General features: G+C 38.9%; 1 protein-coding gene across 3 annotated transcripts in view; it reads left to right on the top strand.

Annotated features, from left to right (window-relative positions):
• ksr2 (kinase suppressor of ras 2) overlaps positions 1 to 26,452 on the top strand; it is a 190,487-nt gene that overhangs the window by 70,326 nt on the left and 93,709 nt on the right. For all 3 annotated transcript variants that reach the window (XM_012849642.3, XM_036144096.1, XM_012849640.3), the window contains one exon: positions 15,044 to 15,216. In XM_012849642.3, the coding sequence (XP_012705096.1) occupies positions 15,044 to 15,216 (173 nt within the window). The remainder of the gene's footprint in view (positions 1 to 15,043; positions 15,217 to 26,452) is intronic.

Below are 26,452 nucleotides of genomic sequence, written 5' to 3'. Positions count from 1 at the left end.
CACAGGCAAGTACAAAAACATAGAGTTATGAAACATTATGGTAATCTTATATGGCCACAGTTAAAGCAAACAAGCAAATATAAAGTTTCTTGACCTGACCAGTAACACCGGTCTGTCATATCATGGTGGAGAATTTTCAGACCAATTTTCTTTACAATGCTCTTTTTGCTGCATTGACATTTTCAGACATTTGTTTATGCGCTGCTCGATTGAGAGTAGTACTTCAACCGGGTTGAAGTGTCTTTGGGTTCATTCTTATGTTGATGGTCCAGTTTGGGCCAAGCTTTAGCCAAAGAGACAGACGGGCTCATATCTGACTATGAGCCCGTTTGTTTTACTGTAAATAAGGGTTTATGGTTGACTCAGAGATTAGGGTGTGCCCAGCTCCGAGCGGCTGCAAAGCTGTTATACCTTGTTTTTTCATTAAACATTGTGTATTAAAAAGTGAAAGGTTTTGGCTTTGTTCTTATCGGACTGAATGTCGTTGTTTCAGAAGTCCCGTGGTTCATTCAAACGAAACTAAGGTGTGCCGTCACATTTTTATACAGCAGCAGGGTTCCTCCTGACAACCCTTCAATACAAACAATACTTTTTCTAACTGTGTTGTCATGAACTAATATTTAAATTGGTAATTGAGGTCTGTAGAGTCTGATATCAAAACACTCGGTGTTTTGCAAATTCTCTGGGCATTGTATAGTCAAGGCCCTAGTTGTCGGTCGTGGAATATTTCTTCCTGTCCAAACTGGCTACACTTGTAAATATAACCCTTTTCTCTGTTAATAGATTTCAGAATGGCCAAATGGTCATATTACCCTGACCAGAATCCCCCAGATTTATTTTCTTTTTGAAGTCTATAAAGTTACAACGCAGTTTGAAAAACCCTTCATGTGTAGAGGAGTTTTGGCGACTTGCTGAGGATCAGCGTATCTAATATATTTGAACAGCAGCCAAACCTTTTTAGCTCTTTGACTCCTTCTGGCTTTGTGACCTTCAGCTGCACATAATCTTCCAATGCCTGTGCTTGAAACAAGTGTGCAACAGACGAATCTCAGACCAAACATGACTGAAGTGGCTAATCTCTCCGTGTTTGCACCGTATCATGGTGGATGAAACATGATCTGTTGTTCCTAAAACCCCTGATTTAGTTTCAGTATTTATGTCGATCCCATGCTTTAATAAAACAAAACTATTGTGAAAGCTGTGAAGGGTTCAGTGATTCTTAAACATGACACGTAGAAAGGTATAGCTGCTCGTGAGCTGCACCGTAGCATCATTACCGTCAGCATTGGCTTGTAGATGATGTTGGAGACCGTTTGCATTCCAAAACTATGAAGACAGTTTTTCTATTCACAACAAACGGTGAGGTAAAAACTGACGTAACTTACCGACAAGTAATCCAAAAGACGCATGCCAAGAAAGTGCCCTCACTGTATTGTTCTGCATAAGGTTTATCCAGCTCTGAGGCACCATTAATCACTGCTTTGCCGCCCTTATCATATTTACACAGACTCATGTTACAATAAACAATGTCTCCTGAAACAATAAGTTTCAACACAGGTTTTTCTAAGACACTCCTTAATGGTTTCCCCCCAACAACACAAAAAAAAAGTCAAAGTTTCTGTTTTGGTTTAAATTACGAACTACTCTTTAGATTTAACAAATGGCTTAGTTTTTTCAGAACAAAGACATGCTGACGCACACAAAATTGGAATCATCCCTAGCGAAACCGTTGAAAGTTGACGTTGTCATACGTAGCCACTTCACGTTTTTATACCTCTGATTCTTATACAGTTTGAAGGCTTTTAAAACATGTTTGTCTGATCAAAAGGTAAATTCAATACTCTGAAACTCAAAATCCTCAGCTCTAAATAAAGCTAGTTGTGTTCAATCATCAAACACATTCATATAGTCACAGTAAAAAGAAATGACACCCTCTGTCCGTATTTTTTATTCAGTAAATTTGCTAGACTTGGCTCCTAGGTGGAGTCCGGCCGACTAATATAAACTGCCAGCTTATGCGCTCTTATGGGTGTCCTGGCTGGCTCCACATGAGCTCTGGTGCTCAGTCCTTTTTGAAAAGTTCAAAGTAAAGTCACCACTCCTCATATAAAAAGGAGAGAGCTAAGGTGAATTATCTGTTGCTTCTTTTTTTTTTTGTTGCTTCTTCTACGAGGTGCTTCATCCATGTCATCCTTTGAGGGCAACTCAGAGCAGATGTAGGTCTTGCTAGAAAGCTTATCTTTGAGTCAAAGAATGGGGCCCTGGGAGCAGCATATCTAAGTCTTTCTCCTTAAAGTCCTTCCACAGAGCTCGTAGAAGAGAAATGAATGGGTAGCCCCATATTAAATATGTTTCTTTGGGAGCTTTATAACTCCACCAGCCCACTTTTACAGGGTTTCTAATAATTTTTTTTAACACTTTGATGCCTGATTAACCACGGCTAACTTATTCAGTGTGGTGTGGATCTTTATGCAGGTCCTTTTACACTTCTGTTAAGTTCTCATTGCTTTTTAGAGAACATTAGTGACCAAAAGGCATCATGAAAAAATAAATAAAATAAAATAAAAAGTTAGAAGGGTAATGGAGAAATCAGCGGAGAAGTTTAAAGCAGGGCAAGGGAATAAATAAATAAATATATATATATATATATATATATATATATATACATATATAAATATACATATATAAATATACATATATATATATATATATATACATATATACATATACATATATACATATATATATACATATATACATATATACATATACACATATATATATACATATATACATATATACATATACACATATATATATACATATATACATATACACATATATATATACATACATATATATACACATATATATACATACATATATATACATACATATATATACATACATATACATATATATATACCCCCCCCCCCTTATATATATACATATATTAGATATATATATATATATAATATATAGATATATATATATATATAAGAGATATATACTATATATATATAATATATATAAGATATATTATATAGACACATATATATATATATCATATATATATCTACTATATATATATATATATATATATATATATATATATATATAAAATACATTTCCTAGCGTTAAACATCTCTCGGAGTGACTCATTGTTCAAAGGTGGAATGAGATTAGGACAACTGTAGATCTATCTGGACATTCCTGTCCAATGATGGGAATGTCTTTCAGCCAGAGAAGCAGCCAAGAGGCTCATACCAGCTAAGAAAGCCGTAATTAACCAGAATCCGAGTACAGGACACAGCAAACAAGTGGAAGTCAACTGACACCAAAACTCAACTATTTGACCTTAGTGTAAAACACTATATAAAGAGGAAATCTAGCACTGCATACTACCCTGAACACTATGCCTCTATAAAACACAATGAAGGCAGCATTATACTTTGGGGATGCTTTTTTTCCCCCAGCAGGGACAGGGAAACTGGTCAGATGTTGGAGGCTGCAAAGGACCTAAGACGGGAGCAGAATATTATTATTGGGCTGCAGTCAGCCTTTGTAAGGGTCTTAATTTATCTTCCCGCACAGACCATTTGATCCTCAGGCTGAGTGCGGGCAATATCTTTTTGAGTCCCCCACGTGCGTTTTTTGTCGGCTGTAACGCTTTGGATCTTTTTAGAATGTGAAAATGTCTTGCTGCACCCAATCACCCCAGGTGAGAGGCCTTGCTTGTGCAGCGTAACAACCGTGCCACGTTCAAAGCCTTTCTGCCTTTGCCAGCTGGGGTCATGAATGTGTGAATGCCTGACAGAGAAGCACAGGAAAGGCAGATGCATGCAGATATTTAGACTTTTTTTGTGGGGCTCTGGTCTTAAACCTTTAATTGCCAATGAAGTGCCTATTTGATTATAAATGCAGTTTCCATCTTTTTGCTCCTATTTATTTATACTCTCATGCAGCTCTACCTGACATCCTGGTTACCCTCACCCTCGAAATGCAAATGCCTGCAACAGTCTCACATCTCAAGATTTTGTTCAGGAGTATTTCCTTTTTCTTCCACTTCAATGCTATACACCGCTTGGCGTTTAACACACGAAATACTAATAAATGACATTAAAGTTGCTGTTCGATGACAGAGTAGGACCATGGTTAAGGAATAGGAGTGCTTTTTGCGAAGCCCTGGACACACGGCTGTTTTGTCAGTCTCTCAGTATCGAGTTCATTAAATTCCAAATGACGGCAGATATTTGGCTGCAACCTGTAAATGTTTAGTAGAAATAATAAGAGAACTATTCATTGCAAAGTTTTTTTCCTGTGAACCCACTCTTGTTTTCCTGCTGCTCAGACCCACAACGTCCAACTGGAAGATAACAGTAAAAACAAGTGTTCCTCATTCTGTGGTTTGACAGTTACAACTGTTTTTAACTAGACAGGCTGCTCCCTTGGTTTGCACCAAGCCTCTTCCATGATAACTAAAAAAAAAAGTCACAGACCTGCATTCCTGTCAGCTTATTACTCTCCTGGTCATTCTTTCCAGTCCTCAAGAACTTGTCTTGCTTATCTAGGCATTCCTGTCCTCCACCCCCTCCGTCTTTCTCCCATTTGTTTTGCTCAAACTGTATTGCACTTTTCCCGCCCGTTTTTCTGATTCCATGTTTATCATTTAGTCCAGACTAGATGCTCTTGTTCAGTCCTGAGAGCTTTGTCCCTTCCCTGGCCTCCGACGGCACTCTGACATTAATTCATATCTCGGGAGATAGTGGTCACAGTGTACGCGAAGATAGCAAGAGAGGGAAAGCCCTTTTTTTTTTTTTTTTCCACGCACCATTTTTATTTGATAAGCCTGTCCACAGTTGTGGAGTAGCTGCGTTTCATGGTTGCACATCCATTTTTCATCGACGCTACCCTCCTGCTCCTATTTTCTTCCCCTTACATGAGCACAAGTTTAAGGAGGTATTGCTATCAGACAGAGGTTGAATCTTGCTACAGCATGCAATATTTACAAACATTACTTAATTACATTTATAGTAATTTGGGGAAAATTAAAATACAAGATATGACAAAATCTTTAAAACCTGTCGACAATAATCTTTCACTGAGATTTGAATGAATCAGTGATTGCAACCACTTTATTCTGAAAACACTAGCAAAGCATGGGAATAGTTTTTTATGTTCTTAAATTGTCTTCGCATCTACAGTGCAATGAAAAAGTATTCTTAGCTCTTGAACTTTTTCATGTTTTTTGTTACATTATAAGTCAAAACCTTGGTGTATTATGTTGGGACTTTGTGATATACAAACAGAAAGTGGCACATTATCAGTGAAAGTGAACCAGGGGGGGTTCTTACATTGTTGATCCTCTGATTAAGCAACTTCTAAAATGATCCTAGTGAATTTATTCAAGGGGATCAGAGAGAAGGGGGCTGAATATAAATGCACACAGCACTTCAGATGTTTAGCAATTTAGCTCAGCAAATTAGAACTTTAGTTAATTTAGTATAGTAATTAATTTGAAAAGTTCATCTAATACATTTGAATAATATATTGCAGTGGGAGTAACACCGGGTATTCTATTTATTTCCAATGGTGTTGATCATTATGGCTTCTTGCTAATGAATATTCAAAATTCAGTTTCTCAGAAAGGTTGAATATTAGAGAAGAACTATAAAAAAGTTGTTTTATTGCAGCAGTCTAATGGCCATGTTATGGCCTAAACAATGATGGGGGAGAACTGCTGACTTAACATTAGCCCAGGATCAGTCATTGACCCATTAAGAGCTGTTTCATTCTAAATTAAATAAAAACATACAGTTATTAATAAATACTCCCTAATCGACACCTTTCACAAGGGGGGGTAAAGCAACAAAATGTCAAGTGCTGTATCCAAACATGAATGACAAGTTGAGTGGAAGAAAAAAGTGTTGTAGAAAAGGTGCACAAGCAGCTAAGGTAATTGCAGCCTGAGAGGATGGTGAAGCAAAGCCCAGTCAAGAGTTTGGAAGAGATGAGCCGGAGTCAGAGCTTCAAGAGCCATATCCAGCAGAGTATGTGTCTTTAAACAAATATGACATAAGACACTTCTGACTTTGTCTGTGTTTCATGGCATTATCATTAAAATTAACAGAAAAATGTGACATAAATGGCATGCTATGTGTGTGATGAATCTATGGCCGTGTTCAATAAATCAGAGTATGGGTTCTCTCAAACTGTTTTGATGTAATGTTCTAATCTTAACTGTCATATTTTCATTATATGCAAGTAAACAAATCATTGTTACTGACAAAAATAAAGGGCTTTAAAGCATCAGTCTATGAGTAATGAATGTATATAATGTGTTTACCTTAAGTCAAATTGACTTTTTGATAATATTCTAATTTATTGAATAGGACTAATTTTGTATATATATATATATATATATATATATATATATATATATATATATATATATATTTCTTAATTAATTCAAATACTTAAATTGTCATTTTGATGACAATCTAATTTTCAGGGATAAACCTAAATTTGTAAATAAAGAAAAACATTTTCCTTCCACTTCACTTCAGTTTATCAAGGTTCGTGATTAGATTGTCACAATACTTACCCATTATTATCCAAATAGCCTCTTTAATATATCACATTGTATAATTTAAAAATATACACATATATTACATATATCCTAATTTAGTTGTTTGGCACAAATCTAAATTACTATCTGTACAAGAACCCTTGAAAGAGTTAGCGTTTTTGTAGTTTCACAACTCCTGTAGAAACCCATTCCCTCTAAATTAGGTTTGGCAGTGGCTTTCGAATGCTGCCGCAGGATATAGGATAAAAAGACGATCTGCCAGACTGCCAGCTTTTATTCAACCCATGTTTGATGCTGCAAACTTCTCAAAGCAAAAAACACCTGCTTTTGGACCAAACTGCTCAAAGGGCTCTCAATAATTCTCTGATGTAATCATTATTCCAGCCAGTTATATTTCATTTCCCCCCCCACCAAGTTTATTAAACCAGCACTGAGCAGTGGCTGCCAGAGATATTGTTCCATCGTCCAATTTGCATAAAAAGCAACATGGTGCCATATGGGTCTCTGCAGAGCTGTCTTGGATGTTTCTAAGGGAAAAGAGTGGACTTACGTTGTTGTAGCTAGACTTCTGGATGTAAATCACTTGAGATGGCCACAAGTGCTAATTAGAAAGAGCTCGGACGAAGAGTACAAACACAGCATTAGTGCAGAGATGCGCCTTCTGTCTTACATGTTTTGCTTGATCATATTCATCACAACCCTTTTTTTTTTTGATCCATCCCGATGTGTCAGAAGGTAAAGGGAAAGACTCATTTGAAGGATCACTGCGCCTCTGCTCTCACCTCTGTCCTTGATCAAATGGAACTTTTACTTGAAGGTGTCACTGTAATTAGAGTCTCTGCAAGTGTGGGGAAAGTGGATATGGAGCGTGTGGGCGGATGAATGCGTGTACGCATGAATGTCAGGTTTCTTTCTTTTTAATTGCCTGCATATTGTGAAGTGCAAATCTCATCTTTTAGATGCATAAACAATCAAGGAAATTAAAAATAAAGTTGTTTAAAACCTACTTCATGTTTTTTTTGCAAAACCAGAATATTAATCATGACTAACAGAATGTTTGTGTTGGCATGAACGCTTTTTTCCCCCTTAACTCTGACCACGCTAAAAGGAGAAAAACAACATCTACTGTATCATGACTTAAAAACATAAGACTGCATATTTGCATGGTTCAAAATAGTTGACTATTAAGCTAAAACTGTGTAGATGCAACCACAGACATATATACATAGACGCCTCATTGGGCGCAGGTTTGCACGTCGACGTCACCGCCAAATTGTATGTGGCAGAAAGTAGTGAACGTCTATGTTCCCTGTATATGTTTTAAGTATTCAGGCAGAAAGATATAGATGGAGCTACATATACTTGTAAAAAAAATATATAGAGATTAACTGATAGAGATTGGCAGCCAGATTGGCTTTTGATCGATGTGCATATATAGATTTTGAAGTATTCTAAATAAGTAGGTGTGTTTATTTATATATATATATATATATATATATATATATATACACACACACACTACATACATACACACAATATATAAATTATATATCTATAATCTATTATATATATATATATATATTATATAGATATAATATATTATATATATATACATACATACATACGCATACATACATACATACAACCCAATATATAATTATATAATCTATAATCTTTATATATATATATAATAATATAATATATATATATATATATATATATATATATATATATATATATATATATATATAAATATTTTTTTATATATAGACGGTGGTCTGACAGAGGATGCTGAGAGCGCCAATGGTGTCAGAGGTGGTCAGGGGATCCAAGAACACTCCAGGGTCCAGAAGATGAATGTACCAGGGAAAGTTCTAGACATGAGACATCCCCAAGGGAAGGAAAACACAGAGGGAAGTTTTGAGGTAGACCTTTTCTGAAAGAACCAAGGTTCTGCCAGGCAGCGTTCTGGGACCGCTAATGCTCTGACACCTTTCATCTGTCGCCTGCCTCCTTTTATGCTCCTCTTAATTGGTGGAGATGGGAAACACCTGTGGCAGCCGTCCACATGCCGATCCCTGCAGGAGAAATGTGAGAAAACACCAGACAGCCGCCAGACAACCTGTGCACAGCACTGAATGCTTGAAATTAAAGGCATATAAGTTGTTTAATGTTCAATAAAATAACTCTCAGTCTGTCAGGTATTGTCAGTTTGAATAACAGCCTCATTTGGTTTTGAGATTACGTTAGGACAATAGGTGAAAGATTTCCATCTCTAACAGAAAACTCTGCACACATATGGAATAAATGAGTGACAACTTCCCTTCAACTATAACTATTAACAGAAATCATTTAACTTAAAGCCAAACATATTTTAACAACTCTGCTGTACTAGGCTAGTAAAACTAAAGAAAAATAAGTATCAAAGAAACTAAGGAACAAACTATGTACAGACAAAAGGACAAATACAAATGGTTAAAAACCATCTTCATAAAATGATTCAATGATTTTTAGCGTTCAGAGGCTCTTTTATTTAGAGAACCAAAGTTCAGCTTAAAGAATTTGGAATGAGGTCAAATTCTCTGACTAATTTAGAACAGCAATTGGTATGTGTTCAACCCGTTCACAATGCATCTCAGAGTTAGATAAAACATAATTGGGAAAAAAAATATTTTAAACAATGATTTGCTAAGTTAGAAAGCAAAAACATTTAGGATACTTAATTTTTAAAAATGTAATTGTTTCTTCAGAAATAATTAGGTTTGTATTGGTAACTTAAAGGGGGAGGGAAGCTTTAAGGGTGGCTCAAGTGGCTAAACCACAATGCTTGATAGCTTTCTCTTAAGTTCCACAAAGTCAACATTAATGTTCCTTATTATTGCTATACAAGTTCTAGTGGTATTATCTGATGAGAACGAAACCAGCGTTATCTTTAAAACAAAACATAATTGTGTTTAACTTGGCTCATAGCAAGCTGTTTACTTCAGGAGCTTGTTCAGATGGAAATTTTAGTCATGTTTCTGTGTAATGAGCGGACTGGAAAACACGACCCATCACTGTTAAAAGCCCTCACAGAGCTAGAGCTTTGTTTCAAAAGATCGCTAGCTGGTAGCTTAGCTTCAGGTTTTAGCATCAAAACACAGTAAGAATAAACAATACCCAAATTGTTTCATCCCTAACTAACGTTCCCTGTTCTCTCTGCCAAACCCCATCCTTTCATGTTCTGGTGACTGGGCAACATTCAACGGTTATGAGTAGTTTGAGGGAGCAGATAGCTAAATCTCTGGCTCAGATGATGAAAGCTGGGGAAGGTCTCTGGTTTCTCAGTTGCTTTCAGCTGTAGGAAGCCGCTTCACTCAGTCCTGGGTCAGCTGTTTCTGCAAGAGCTGAGAGAAAGATCACGAGCAGATTGTTTCTGAAATGGCTGACTACTTCGATGGGTAGAAAGCAGAAGTCTGAGCTTCCTTTCCTTAAAAAGTTCCACTTCAGGAAGGCCCGGGATTGAACATTGCGTCTGCAAGCAAAAATGCAAATTTCCTGTCATGTAATTTAAATTTAACAACTATAGCGGCTGATGGATGGGGATATTCAATCGATAAAAATGTTTAACATCCTTTAGTCCAGGGCGCACACAGCCCATGGGGACTACCCTACTGCTTCCTAAAAAAGGTTCCTGCAGTTGAAACGCGCCTTCAAAGTGCAACTCAAAGTCAACCGGTACTGTTTTTGTGACTTCAGTAAAACTTGAGTCCCTACCTCTGACAACTGGTGATATAATCCCGATCTCATTTACCTTATTGGCTGCAGACCTAGGCTTTGATACTCGTACTTACCAGAAACTAAGCACGCCAATGCAGTAAAAGCCTCAGCCATTTCCATTCGTGAGTGACGCATCATTATATACAGTTCTACACAACATCAAAAGACAACTGAACTATTCACACCCTCCCTGATTTCTCGCAACTCTTGGGAATTCACCCACCTTTCTCTTCTTGCGTCTTTCATGTATTCTTTAAGTTTCTCTTTCCCCTCAACTTTGCATTTGCTGAACCTGAATGAAAGCTCTAACGACTCTGAAGCTGAAAGTCCCCCCATCCCCGACTCCCTTCCCCGCCTGCCAACACAGACAGACGTTTACAAAACTAAAAGTGGGAATCCTCTGCCTTCTCTCCACATTCGTTTTCACATTCCCCCCACCTCCCCCCCCCCCCCATTACTGCACATCCACCCGTCATTTGGGGGAGAGGATAAAGGCGTGCATGCAGGCAAATGAATGGCTTGATTTAGATTCAAATTGCATAAAGTGAGCTAATCGGAATAGCTGACAAAAGCTCTATGACGAAGAAGTGATAACCTGCGGGCTGCTTCCTTATTGCAAGAGATGGGACTAAAGTGCTGGGCTGGTGTACAGGTCTAATTGCATGACTCAGTGAAGGGGTAGAATGACTGACATGGAAGAAAAAAAATTACTTTGAGATTCAACGCTTAATACTTTGCCTGATAAATAGGAAACTCACAGCCTTCTTTTTCTACTTTTTGAAAGTCAAATTTTCACAGCTAAACTTTTCTCTAGGACGCCTTTTTTGTCCTTTATACAATGAAACTGCTTTGGTCTGTCTTTATTTTCCCTTTTTTAAAATCCTGTTTGTTCTTTTTTGTTCTTTCATCACATTCTTGATGCGGGACTTAATCATACATATGCCCCAAACTTTGGTTAAAGTGATATTTCACCTTCTTAAGAAAAGTATACCATTTCTTATTATATAAATTAGAGTATGCATCTCTGAGAGGCTTGTTTGACAGATTAAAAGAACCTTTTGAAATAATACAAATTTAAGCCGGTATTAAACGTACTTTTCATTAAGCCCCCTTTCTGCATGAAAAATGTTGTTCTTTTTTTGGTCTGATGCAATATTCAAATCTTAAATGCTGTATTTTTATTAGCTGGCGGTGGGAAAAAATTATAGTTAAGAGAAATAAAGGCTCTAAAACATCCCCATTCTGTGTCAATCTATACATTGCATTTTCCTTAGTGAATTGAGTTACATAAACAATTAATAATCTATAACATTCTAATATAATAATATGACTGTATATTGTTGAGTATTTTACAACAGAATTCATCTCGATGTGTGATGCAAAGAAAGAAACTAGCTCCAGTTTAAAAACAATTACAGACAATCACATTCAATTCATTTGTTTTTCTATAGTGCCAATTCTCAACAAATGGGCACTTTACAAAAAAGTCAATTCAGTCTAATGAATTACAGATTCCAAGTCATGCCTCCCAGACTAAAACTGGGAGTAGGATCCACATGAGAGGAGCCTGAAAACAGAAACATATGCGTCCTATTCTACTTTTGAAACATATGAAACAATGAGATTTTGTTTGATTTTGTTTGAGTTTGATTATTAATAGCTTTATATGCAAAAAGGAGCATTTCAACTGTGCTGTATTTAATAGGGAGCCAATGAAAGGAAGCTAAAATATGAGAAATATTAAGTTTCTTTTCAGTTTTCACCAGAATGCTTGTTGCAGGTTTGGGAGTCAGCTCAAGGCTTTGCACTTCGGTTTCTTTTTTAATTCCTAATCGCTAGAAATTTACAAAAGCCCAGCCTTAAAGTGACAAATCCATGGACTAGTATTTTCAGATTTTAGTCCTGGGATAACTGCTATCACAAATGTTTTAAACTCACTTTTCACTTTAAGTTTTACAATCTTAAGTCACAAAAAAAAGAAGCTTTTTTACAACTCTTTTCAGTCTTTTTTTTAACAACTTGTATAAACTAAAGGGTTTGGTGCCAGCACAGGTTAAACATAAGTAAGTATTGCATTAAGTTTAATTCATGCAGTGATACAGCATGATTAAATGTATTTCTTTATTAATTTTTGTGTCTTTAGCTAAAGAAAGTATAGGACAAGCAGCAATCAGTTGTCTCAACTAAGGCAAAAAGAAACCACAGATACAATGACATCACTGGATGAAAAGCTCTATGTGACGTATAAATTTGCACTTATAATTCAGTGAGAGCTAATTAGCAACATGCGGATTATTTTCTAATGAAGGACAACGGAGGGTATACTCCTCATTACCATGTATCCCCACAAAGTCACCTCATTTCATGATTTGCTGCAGTCATGAAACCAATTACAATGTATTATGAATCCTGGGGAAAATATGCCTCAATTTTTATCTTCTGGTTTTTAGATGGGATGTGTGCAGTCCATGTTTGCTGAGGCAGGTCGACTGTGTTGCAATCTGTGTGAAAATTTGCGATGACTGTTATGGTGCAGAAAACTTCAGGAAATGAGCATTCTCATTTGGTAGTCCGGGATCCTCTGTTTAGCTCTCTTTTTTGAAGCTAAATTGCGTTTATATGTTTTTAATTTGAACAAATTTCATGACAGGATGACAAAGACAAATTATTCTACAATATTCATTAAACTCAGCTCTGACAGGATAACATCTCCCAGAAGAATGGAAGCTGACAATTTGAAGCCAGTGTTTCTACTGAGTTACTTGTCGCTTGTAATTTGACCTAAATTTTTTAATTAGAAAGCAGTTTTGAAAGCAATTTATCAGCTTATGTCTAAAAGGAGGGTCATAATGACATTCAGCTACTCACTAATCAGAAACACCAACCGCCACAGGACATACCAGAGCTAATTCAGCATTCTTCATCACTCATTATTAGGCAGGTATTGATAACCTTGAGTAGAAATATTTTGATTTTATAGTAATTTTTTTAAAATAAAAACAGTAAAACAAAATGCAGCAGCAAATATTTCTATGCTGTTGGCATGCAAATGTATTGAATATTGCAGATATGATGTTATTTTAAAGATTTTGTTCATTGTTATTTCAAAACAAACACTTTTGAACAGAGTGTCATATCTTTTTTTACTCTTCTGCTGAATTAAAAGTAAAACATGTATACCAAGCTTTCAATAATCTCTATATTCTGATATATATATATATATATATATATATATATATATATATATATATATATATATATATATATATATATATCCTCTCTCCACTTTATAACCTCAGTTTATGTGTTTAAGAAGGCCATTGCTTAACATCTTCAAAATATTTCTAACTGTTTTAGACTCTTTTTTTGTATCATAACTGTTCTAATATTGTGTCAAGGTCTAACAGAATCTTCTTTAAACAGCTTTTTGTGATTTAATGTCTGGTTGGTTGTGTGTAGCCATTTATATGTATATGTATTTTCTTGTATTTACTGCTGCATTTGTCTTGTTTGTTTCTTTTAAGTACCCCCTTGAAAATGAGATGGTTTAGTCTCAAGGGGCTTATTTTTCTAAAGTAAATGAATAAGAGTGATCGGCATCCGGAAATACTTTCAAACAGCCACATTTTCCTTTCTTGTGAATATAGGAGGAATGTACTGGTATTGCTGTAGCCAGTTGTCTGCCAACGGGCAGCAACAGGTGGGGGAGGGGGAGATTAATGCTGTATTAATCTGTGCTTCAAACAGTGAGATCTCCAGACACCACTGCTGGTATCTCATTCAGAGGGCGTTTAGCTGCAGGAATAGGAATGCAGATATTTTTTCTCAGTTTTAAAAGCCAATAAATCATATACAACATATAAGAAAAAATGATACATTTGTGTTTGCACAAATAGAGTCTGATAATATGTCTGACAGGTTATAAATAAATATTGTCATTTCCTTATTATGTACTTTTGCATTAGATGCAAATGTTGATATTTGCTATCCAAACTCACAAAATTAGCCATAATTTCACATAATTCCGGTATCCTTGGTATTTGTTGACTTTGCATCAACAGACGTGTGTGCTACAGACTACATATGTTTCCTTGGCTGTGTGGTTTGACAGTAGTCTTCAAAAGGTTAAAACCTTGCTATACCTTGATTACAATAACTGGCTTTAGCCGACTCGTGATTATGCAAAATGAACCCACAGATGGAGGAATGAATTTTATATTAGATGGCTTGCTCTATGGATTTGGACAGGAAAAGATTCTTATTTTAGTTTACATGTTTTCTGCGTCAAAACAAAGGTGCTTTAAATGTACATAAAACACAAAGCGACTGATTACTTTTGTGAAAGGGTTTTGATGAATGTTTAACTATCTCTCTATTTGCTTGATCTCCGTTCATTTCCTTTTGTTCTTCCGCTGTTACGCTTTTCTTTTTTTGCCTTCAGTTTGGAATTATAACAGTTTATGTTTTAATGGTCTTTAGAACAATTTCTAAAAGGAGAAGAAGAATTTTTGCTGTGTGTGCTACTGATCTCGCAGCATGGTGCCCAATGGCTGAGCTGCATGGTATTAATGTAATTTCCTGTTGGAAAAAAAGGTGGTGACATTTATGTGTTTGATCAATTTATTCTTCTATGTAAATCCTCCTTCCCATCTCTCCAACTCATTATTTGTATTTTACTGTCCTGCTTCCCCTCAGAGCCAAGAAGAAGACCAAGCCCTTGAACCTTAAGATTCACAGCAGTGTGGGGAGCTGTGAGAATCTGCCCACGCAGCGGTCACCGCTCCACACTGAGCGATCTTTGCGATCCTTCTTCTTTCCCTCTTTCATCCCTTCCACACCTCCTGTTCATGCTGAAACACCCTCTGCAAGTAAGTGAGCTCACATTATAAACCCATCCTACATTTCGTTATCAATTCATGTCCGTTTTTTTTTTTTTTTTTTGCTGCAAAAGGCATTATGTTACCTTTGAGGTCAAGTCACAACGGCTATTTCACTGTGGGGTGGAAAATACTCTTAAGTTGAAAGTTCATCCACATTTGTAACTTCAAATTTTCCCTGCGGTATAACCTGTGCACCTGTGCACATTTTGTTTATATTTTTCTCAAGGTTATAAATGAACTTTTGAACTCTATTATAACTCTTTTTTTTTCTTTTTTTTGCACTTTGCTGTGTGCATTTACAACTCTGAAGAAATTCTTCTTACTATCAGTCTAATATTTGGTAGAACAACTTTCACAGCACAGCTTAGTTGGAAAATGGACCATATGAGGAATCAGGCTTTTCCATTACGACTGGAGGTAGTGTGTCGCTGCACACCAGCAGCCTTATTGGTAGATGCATTATAGGCAAACTGCGGAAGCCATTAGATTGCGGAGGAGATGGGAAAAGGCAGAAAAATAGAGAGTAATGGAGGTCCTGTCAATGAAACGAGTGATGCATGGTCGTTGCTTAGTGTTGGGAACACTCTCTGACTTAACTAACTGGGATGTGGGGCACCGCCATGAATAGATGGAAGCGGAGGCATGACATGAAATAATCAATCTAGTTATGCAACAGGCTTAAAATAATAGAAATCCAAAAGACGTATGCAAGCACCATGCACCATTCTGAACTAATTGTAATACAATTCCAAAACCTTGCAACAGTTCTGCTGAAGCTGAAATAAAACAACTAAAACAGTGACACTGTCTTAATAATTTCCAAGAAAACTCTTTAGCATTATGCCATGTCACATATGAAAAGTATATACATGCCCTGTACTTTATGCATTTTCTTGGATAGCGAACATCTACTTCAGTGTGTTTTAGTGAGATATTATTTAATTGGCTAACACACGGTGGTGAACAGAAAATAAAACGTTTTACATTCAATCACAAAATTAGAGTTTTCTGGTTTTTTTTAATCCAGGCCCGTTTTACTTTGATACCCATAAAGCAATCTAATGCAAGTAATTTCCTTCAGAGATTACCTTATTTTTGAATAGGTCCCATTTGTGTATTAAGTGTCAGTATAAATCCAGTTGTTCTTGTTAGAGAACTTTGGTGTATCCTAAAGAACTTTCTTGGTTCTGTGAATGCGTTGACAATGGGAGAGATGGTCTGGGGAGGGCAGGGATCGACCGATGATCATTTCTGCCGGGGTCACCACCCTCTGTGGGGCTTTCTGGGCAGCTGCCGAGGAGCTGGGCATACCAGGCTGTTATGCAGTGTGACAGAACTATAGGGATGCTTTTCTTTAGAAGGGATAGGGAAGCAGGCTAGAGTTCAGAGGAAGTTGGATGCAGCTAAATGCAGGACAACAAACCTCTTCATGGCTGGGAAGGACCTGAGACTGGGTTGGAGATTCACCTTCTAGCAGACAACAACCTTAAAGATAAACTCCAGAGCTACAATGGAATGAAATAGATCAAATCATATTCAGGTGCTGAAATGGTCCAGTCAAAGTCCAGGCCTAAATCTAAAGGAGCATTTGAGGCAAGACGTGAAGGTGAGCAGCACTTCCCATTCCATCTGACTATACTTGAACTATTTTGCAAAGAAGAACTGAGAAAAATCTCAATGTACAAATGCACAATGCTATTGGAGACAGAGAGTACATCAAAACACTTGCAGCCATAATTGCAGCAAAATGATCGGTATACTAAGTATTGAGTTGGGAGGGCTGAGTAAATTTTTTTATAAATATATGTATACAAATATGCAGTAATTTGTCAAAGTAATGACAGGGACATGTAAACAGCACTATGTTAACAGTTTATTAGCACACCAATAAAAATAAAGACATTTGTGAGTTGCCCTTTATGGTTTGTAATTGTGTATAACAGAAAATGGGAAAATGTTCAAAGTATGTGAAAACAGGTGGGACCAACAATTATATTTGTACGTTTTATTAAAAACTATAATTCAATATGCATTAATAATTTCCATTCATGTTTTTATTCAACTTTTCTTAATAGCTCAAACACTGCTTGAGGGAATACCTTATCAAATGGTGTAAATCCAAGGAAGACAAAAAAGAAGAAAAAAGAAAATTGGAAACAAATGTAAATCTAAAATAATAATAATGTCAAAGTGAGCAAAAATACTGAGCAGATTATGGAGCACTCCGTAGCCGCTGGAGTTACGCTTTGAAGCTCTCTGGGGTTGGCAGTCAATTACAGAAACACTCTTTTCTAAACCTACATCTGTTGTCACCGTGTACTTGTTGACGTTCACGATTGACAGCTGCGGTTAAAAATATCAAGATCTCTTTTCTTTAGGAAAAAAAACAAAAACAAGGTTTACTACAGCACAGAAAACAACCAATTACTACATGTCTCCTATAATAATTTGCCGGGTCCCTGAAAGCACTTTTTAGAAATTTAGCTGACAGCCTGCTCAGGGTAATCTTGCTTCTTGAAGTAGCAATTCATTCAGTTGAATTATATATATATATATATATATATATATATATATATATATATATATATATATATATTATGTACTATTGCTATTATATGTATATATTATATACTATTATCAGGGAAATTGTAAAATTTAGCAATTTTCCCCTTTCAGCACACAAGAAGTTTGGAACTTATTCCTAAATTAACAGTGATGTTTCTTTGTTTTACTCTCATTCATTCTCACTTTAATTCTGGGGATAATGTTATAGCACATAGATATTGCACACAAAGTTTTATCCTTGACCAACTAGAACCCGAAAAACAAGCTATATTTTGTATGTACACTCCTTTTTCCTGTTCTTTCTAGCTTCACCAGAAGATCAACCATTCTTACATCTTTTACGACAAATAAAATCTGCAGGTTTCCTCCTTTCGGGGTTATGGGTGTTGTACAAAAGACTGTTAATTATTTGTTTTCAGCCCTCTAGTTTAGGTTCCTTATCAGTGTTTTAGATGTAGTATTTTATTTCAGCCACTAGATGGCTTCACGTTCATATTTGTTACATCTTGTATATGGATCTGAGCATTGAGTGGTGCGGCTCTTAAGGCTGACTTCGTTTACTTCTTTCTATTGTGTGCGTCCAATGAACGTAAGTGGTATTGTTGTTGGTTTGGTTCGGTTTCGTAGATGTCTGAGAGCTGTGTTGTACTGTGTCCTGCCGAATGTTATGGTCGTTTAGTGCTGTTTACGTGTATTATTGAGAGCTAAAGGTTAGCTGTTAGCATTAAGCTATTGAGCTCGTTTGAATGATGCAGCTGTTACCTTTTCCTGTTGAAACGCAGGGTTTATTATTATTGTTACATTTTCGGGGTCGGATATCGGCCAGTTATTAGTCTGTGGTGATGTTTGAAGACATTTATTCATTTCTGGATATTTGGTTTATTGTGAAATGATTTACAGACAAATTCTCGTAATTTCTCTTTGTTTATCTTTGTAGAAAACCACACACACACACACACACACACACACATACACATTCACTTGAACCCATCACACGTGCCTTTATATGTATGGCTGAACCTCAGGAGCTAATTAAAAGGAAGTAAAGCTCAATACTGGACTCGGACAATTTTTCTTTCACTAACTCACCTGGACATATATATCAGCTGTTCTAACCCAACACCCTGGAGTGATTGTTTATCCATATTCAACATAACCGAATCAGCCTCAGTCTTCAATACAATTTTGGTCCTTCGAGCCGGAGTAAGCAACCACTACAGTCAATATGTCAAGGTCATATGAGAGAAATGTGAGAGATGTAAACCGCCCGCAAAGATCAAGGCAGATATCATCATATTTCCAGAATTATGAGGTCAGCCATACACCAAGGCACCACCTTACTGAAGAGGAGCAGCCATCTTCATCTGAAGTGCTTAGATATCTTAAAAGCATGAGAGAGGAAAGCGACCAACTACGCAGAGAGGTCCAGCATCTTACAGATATAATCCAACAATCTCCTGGACAGATATCAAAACCTCAGTCACAATCCAAGCGCAGGGAAGAGGACACATCTACTACACCAGCACCTACAAGTAAGCCGACGCCATCTAGTGGCCACATAAGCCCACGTCAGGCAGTAAGTGCCCCATCGGTGATTAATGATGTTCCTCCAACTCCACAAAGCCACCGACGTGACCACATTGAGGACCTTGACCGCTGTTTGCAGGAAGTGGGATTAATCAGCAAAGATGACACTTCCTCTGCAACATCTCGAAGCTCATCTCCCTTCTCCCAAGTCAAGCCTATGGATTTTGATGTTGATGATCGTCTGGAACCAGAGTCGTCACATCAAAGAGAGTGTAAATCACACCATAAAGCTTGTGATAAATCATGTGATAGCAAAAGGCCTCATTTTAAAGCAGCATCCAACTCTGATGTCAAGTATTATTCCAACAATGAGGATGACTACGATCGCTATAATGAGCCCTATCACCATGAGGACAGATCTCACCATTATTATGGTGTCTCTCCATTCAAGTCAAGTCACCCAGACCACAGTGACGAATATGGCCCAATGAGGCCCAACCGACCAAGTAGTCCAAGTGCTCGCCATGATAGCCGCTACTATAGAACAGAGAGGGGACGATCTTCTGATTACAGGGATCGCCATGATGATTACCAGGCACCACGCTATGACTGTGACAGAGAGAGAGGTCGGGGAGACAGATATCCATCTGACCGCCAACATTCCCCCCACCTAAATCCTTCCTTTGGTAAATCCTCAACGCTAGAGTACTACCATGGTCCCAAACCAACTATCCCTTACTTCAAATCCGAGGACCCTCGTGAGTTTGCCAGATTGAAACTAGCCCTCGACAACTTACTCCCATATGATGCTCCAGAGCATTTTAAGTTTCAAATACTCACAGATCATCTCAAATGTGAAGAGGCGCTACTTATAGCCGACTCATACAGTAACAGTCCACTCCCATTTACAGACACTATAAGAGCACTCACTGAGATGTATGGTCAACCACAGCAGCTGGCGCTGAAGAGGATTTCTGATTTAATGGATGGACCTAATATCCGACCTGGGGATATTAAAGCATTTAAGTCTTTTGCCCTTCAAGTTCGAGCCTTAGTAGGAATGCTGCAGCAACTTGGAAACCAAGGATGGACAGAACTGAGATGTGCATCACATGTCTCTCGTCTCCTAGTGAAGCTGCCACATGACCTAAGAGCACAATTTCATAGATTTGTGAACCCTGTTCATACTCCAGTTCCAACCCTGCTTGATCTGGCTGACTGGCTTGAGTACGAAGTACGAGTTCAAGTTAGTGGTGATCAATGCAGCAGTACCTTCAATAGAGAGAGACAAGCTCCACCCAAGAGCCGACGTCCTGACTACAAGTCACAAAGATCTACAGCGATTCTACTTGGCAGTCAGTCTCCTCAGTCAAAGATGAAATCAGATAGGACTCCAGCTGTGAGAGAGCTCTCTCAGGACAAGCCAAAGAAATACTGTCCCTTCTGCGATACAGAGCTTCATTATTTGAACCAGTGCAGCAACTTCAAAATCCTGTCAGTAGAGCAGAGGACAGAGTGGATTAAAGCAAACAGACGATGCTGGCGTTGCGGACGGGAACATCAGGCTGTCAGGTGCAATCTTAAAGCCAAGTGCAAACAATGTGAGAGGAAACATCTGGATATCCTGCACGAGGTTAATGCCAGCCAAATGAGCACAGCACCTGTCGAACCTCAACCACCTCAGCCGAGCACATGCCTAGTGAGTTCTGTTTCGGATACACTGTACGTTGATCGGCCAGCCAGAAACAACCAAGTGTTACTCAAGTTATGCCGTGTCATACTCCAGAGCGGTCCAAAGGTACTGGAGACCTACGCAATACTGGATGATGGATCAGAGCGCACAATACTCCTACATGATGCTGCTCTTAGCCTGGGTCTTCAAGGGAAGCCTGAAGATCTCACACTTCGTACCGTCCGGCAAGAAGTCTGCACCATTAACGGTGCCACTGTCTCCTTCTCAGTTGCTCCTGCTTCACAGCCTAGTAAGTCATACCAGGTCAACAAAGCTTTCACAGCCAAACAGCTAAACTTATCCTGCCATACCTACCCAGTTGAAGTTCTGAAGGAAAAGTATCGCCATCTCAGAGACGTTCCACTGCCATCCATTAAAGGTGCCCAGCCATTGTTGCTGATAGGGTCAGATTACCCACATCTAGTTACGCCAGTGGAACCAGTACGTCTCGGTCCGCCAGGTGGGCCTGCAGCAGTTCGTACCAGACTAGGATGGACTTTACAAGGCCCCACAAGTCTGTTATGCCATCAACTGTCTCCACAACAGTGCCTCTTCACTAAGTGCAATCCACCAGAAGCAGAGCTTCTAAGTCATGTGGAAAAGTTGTGGCAGTTAGATACGCTGCCATACAGGAGCGAACGATTGATCACCAGGTCAAGAGAAGATTTAGAGGCAGTTCGCATACTAGAAGATAAGACCACCAGAGAAATGGTTGATGGTGTGAACAGGTATGCTACGCCATTGTTGTGGAAAAGGGACTTCCCACCTCTCCATGCACCTAAAGAAGCTGTCTTACCACAGCTGCGTGGGACAGAGAAACGGCTGGTAAAAGACCCGGAGAAAGCTACCATTTACTCCAGAGAAATCCACAAGCTCATTGATGCTGGTTACGTCAAGCCTATAACCCCAACCAAGGCAAAGGAGAGCAACTATTCATGGTTCATTCCACACCACATTGTTCAACACAATGGAAAGTACAGAATAGTCTTCAATTGCTCCTTCATCTTTAATGAGCAGAGCATCAATAATCACCTTCTTCCTGGGCCCACACTTGGAGCCAGTCTTCTGGGAGTACTCCTTAGGTTTCGAGAGCACCCCGTGGCTATCAGCAGTGATGTGAAGGGGATGTTTCATCAGGTGCGCCTGCTGGATGAGGATAAACCTTTCCTTCGTTTCCTGTGGAGAGATGTTAAGGTGGACCAGGAACCTACTATCTATGAGTGGCAAGTGCTCCCTTTTGGTACAACGTGTAGTCCATGTTGTGCCACCTTTGCACTACAAAGCCATGTCCAAAAACACACTGCACCAGAGGAGGATGCCCGCCAATCAGTAGAACGTTGTTTCTATGTTGATAACTGTCTGCAGAGTCTTCAGTCAGAGAACCAGGCCAAGCAGCTGGTGAATCGACTGCACACAGTACTCAGGGAAGGTGGATTTGAGCTCAGAGAATGGGCCAGCAATGTTCCTGCTGTCATCAGACACCTACCCAAAGAATCAAGGTCAGAGAGCAGCACACTTTGGTTCACACAACAAATAGCTAACCCTCAAGAACGCACACTTGGATTGTTATGGCAGTGTAAGTCAGACACGCTCTGCTATAAGCAGCACAACCATGACTGTCTTGAACCAACTATGCGCAACATCTACCGTCTTCTTGCTCAACAATACGATCCTCTGGGATACATTATTCCATATACGACCAGAGCTAAGATCATTGTACAGCGTCTTTGGGACAAGAAGAGAGGTTGGGATGATCCCAATCTCCCTGAAGATCTGCTCCAAGCTTGGAAGTCATGGGAGGAAGAGCTTCCCCAGTTGTCCCAGATCTCCTTACCCAGATGCTACACTGACCACAACACAGATCGTAGTACCATCAGTCAGACCATCCATGTGTTTTGTGACGCATCTGAACGTGCTTATGGATCAGTGGCGTACCTGCGTAGTGATAACGGGGATGGAAAGGTACAAGTTGCATTCTTGGCAGCCAGATCCAGAGTTGCTCCAAAGAAGCAGCTATCGATACCTCGACTCGAGTTATGTGGTGCTTTAACTGGAGCACAGTTAGCTTCAGTGCTGCTGAAAGAACTCACCATCAAGATCCAAAATGTGATGTACTGGACTGATTCCACCACAGTACTAAACTGGCTCAAATCCAATTCCTGCAGATATAAAGTGTTTGTAGGTACAAGGGTTGCAGAGATACAGGAATTATCAGATATCAAATCCTGGCGCTACATCGATTCTGCTTCCAACCCAGCAGACGATATCACCAGAGGGAAAACCTTAGCCCAACTGACTGAAAAAAGTCGTTGGAATCACGGACCATCCTTCCTCATGCAAGCATCTGACCAGTGGCCTGAATCACCAACTGACCACTTTATGGAGGAAACGGAGGAATTGAGGAACCCAGTATTCTGTGGTTTAACTAACTTCCCACAACTAACTCTTCCTGACATTCAGCAGTTTAACACCTTTCAAGAGCTCCTAGAATCAACTGCAAGAGTACTCGATGGAGAGGCTAGTGACAAGTCTCCCACTGCTGATGACTATCACAAGGCTGAGTTTGCTTTTTTCAGACAGGCTCAGGTTGAAAGCTTCCCCGAAGAGATGATGTTACTCAAATCGGGAAAAGCTCTTCCATCTACCAGTAGAGTGCTCACACTCGCCCCTGAATATGATCAGACCTCAGGTCTAATCCGTGTTGGAGGTAGACTCCGCCGATGTGAAAGCCTAGGCCCAGATGTGCGCCATCCCATTTTACTCTCGTCCTCTCACCCTGTCTCCAAACTCCTGATCCAACATTATGACAAACAGCTAAACCACCCTGGAGCAGAGCGTGTTTTTGCTGAGCTGCGAAGAAAATACTGGCTACTTAGAGGGAGAGAAGCCATCAGGAAGCACCAGCATAACTGTGTGGACTGCAGGAAATGGCGAGGCAGCCCTCAAGTCCCAAGGATGGCAGATCTTCCACCCTCCAGTTTGAGGCTTTACAAACCACCTTTCTATTCCACAGGGGTGGACTGCTTTGGTCCAATGATGATAAAGGAGGGACGTCGCAACGAAAAGAGGTGGGGCATCCTGTATAAGTGCCTTACCACCCGAGCTGTCCATCTAGACCTCCTCCCAAATATGGACACCGATTCCTTCCTAATGTCACTCAGACGTTTTATATCTCGAAGAGGAAAGCCTCATGAGATCCTTTCAGACCAGGGAACTAATTTCAAAGGTGGAGATAAAGAACTTAAAGAAGCCTTCAGTGTCCTGGAACAAGCAGTGAAGGACCAACTTGCTGCTCAACAGATTCACTTCCGCTTTAATCCCCCAAATGCTCCGCATTTTGGTGGGTCTTGGGAGCGAGAGGTTAGATCAGTAAAGAACGCTCTCCGGATCGCTCTTGGAGTTCAGTCAGTGCCAGAGGAGGTGTTGAGAACAGTTCTTATTGAAATAGAGGGTATTCTCAACTCCAGGCCCTTGGGTTACGTTTCATCTGATCTGGCTGATCCAGATCCAGTCACGCCCAACTGTTTGTTGATGGGGCGGCCGGACTCCTCCCTTCCACAAGTGGTCTATCCCGAGTCTGAACTTTTAAGTCGAAAAAGGTGGCGACATTCTCAGGTTTTAACAGATCACTTCTGGAAGCATTACATCCGCCACTTTCTTCCGACATTACAAGCCAGACAGAAATGGCAAACAGAAAAGGATGACATCACTGTAGGCACTAGAGTGCTGATTGTTGACCAACAGACACCAAGAGCCCTCTGGCAAGTAGGAACAGTGACAAGTGTCATACCTGGAGCAGACGGACGCGTGAGGACAGCTGTGGTTCAAGTTAAAGGCAGGACCTACACTCGGCCAGTTGTTCGCCTCATAAAGCTGCATGCTCTACCTCCAGATGATTAATACACCTACTGGTCAAATTTGAGTGTCAAATTTGGGGGCGGCTGTACAAAAGACTGTTAATTATTTGTTTTCAGCCCTCTAGTTTAGGTTCCTTATCAGTGTTTTAGATGTAGTATTTTATTTCAGCCACTAGATGGCTTCACGTTCATATTTGTTACATCTTGTATATGGATCTGAGCATTGAGTGGTGCGGCTCTTAAGGCTGACTTTGTTTACTTCTTTCTATTGTGTGCGTCCAATGAACGTAAGTGGTATTGTTGTTGGTTTGGTTCGGTTTCGTAGATGTCTGAGAGCTGTGTTGTACTGTGTCCTGCCGAATGTTATGGTCGTTTAGTGCTGTTTACGTGTATTATTGAGAGCTAAAGGTTAGCTGTTAGCATTAAGCTATTGAGCTCGTTTGAATGATGCAGCTGTTACCTTTTCCTGTTGAAACGCAGGGTTTATTATTATTGTTACATTTTCGGGGTCGGATATCGGCCAGTTATTAGTCTGTGGTGATGTTTGAAGACATTTATTCATTTCTGGATATTTGGTTTATTGTGAAATGATTTACAGACAAATTCTCGTAATTTCTCTTTGTTTATCTTTGTAGAAAACCACACACACACACACACACACATACACATTCACTTGAACCCATCACACGTGCCTTTATATGTATGGCTGAACCTCAGGAGCTAATTAAAAGGAAGTAAAGCTCAATACTGGACTCGGACAATTTTTCTTTCACTAACTCACCTGGACATATATATCAGCTGTTCTAACCCAACACCCTGGAGTGATTGTTTATCCATATTCAACATAACCGAATCAGCCTCAGTTTTCAATACAGGTGTACAAATTGTATATACACTAACCTGGACTGTACAGGCACATTTCTTGTAAAAACATCTATGCAATTTAACAAATGTTTTGCACATTTTGCAGAAATATACTTGTTCAAGTTCTACACCAAATCCTTGACATAGGTTACACTTAATACATGCAGACACAAACATGCCAACAATTTCCTGATAATTTAACCGTTCGTATCGGGTCAGATCTTGTCCCTGCTTCAGTTGCAAATACAGCAGGTGCTGATGTGATCAAAAATAAAAGTATTAACTCCCAGACCTCCAGGGTGCTGCATTACCTCCTCTCCCTGGCAATCCCAAAATAAAAATAAAAATCTGACTGTATCCAGGAAACATCAGACTTAAGTTAAAAACCTGTAAAACTATTAAAAGTAGTCTATACAAGAAATAACTGAACTGATACAACACAAATAAAACATTGATTTTCTTTCTTGGCATATTGTTTACTTCATCAATAAAAAAGTTGCTATTTTCATGCAATCAGCATATCACAAAACACCCTACATATTTTAGATTGTGAAGCTATTAGAATTTAGATACATGTAAACATGGCTTTACTTTTCACGATAGCTCATTTAAATAAACCACATTATCACATGGAAATGCAATTTGTATTTTTTTCATGTAAATCTTTCTTTACACAGTT

The sequence above is a fragment of the Fundulus heteroclitus genome, chromosome 12 (genome assembly GCF_011125445.2).
Source record: "Fundulus heteroclitus isolate FHET01 chromosome 12, MU-UCD_Fhet_4.1, whole genome shotgun sequence".
Classification (NCBI taxonomy): Eukaryota; Metazoa; Chordata; class Actinopteri; order Cyprinodontiformes; family Fundulidae; genus Fundulus; species Fundulus heteroclitus.
The sequence above is the reverse complement of the archived record's forward strand: the minus strand, read 5'-3'. Positions and strand labels throughout refer to the sequence as shown.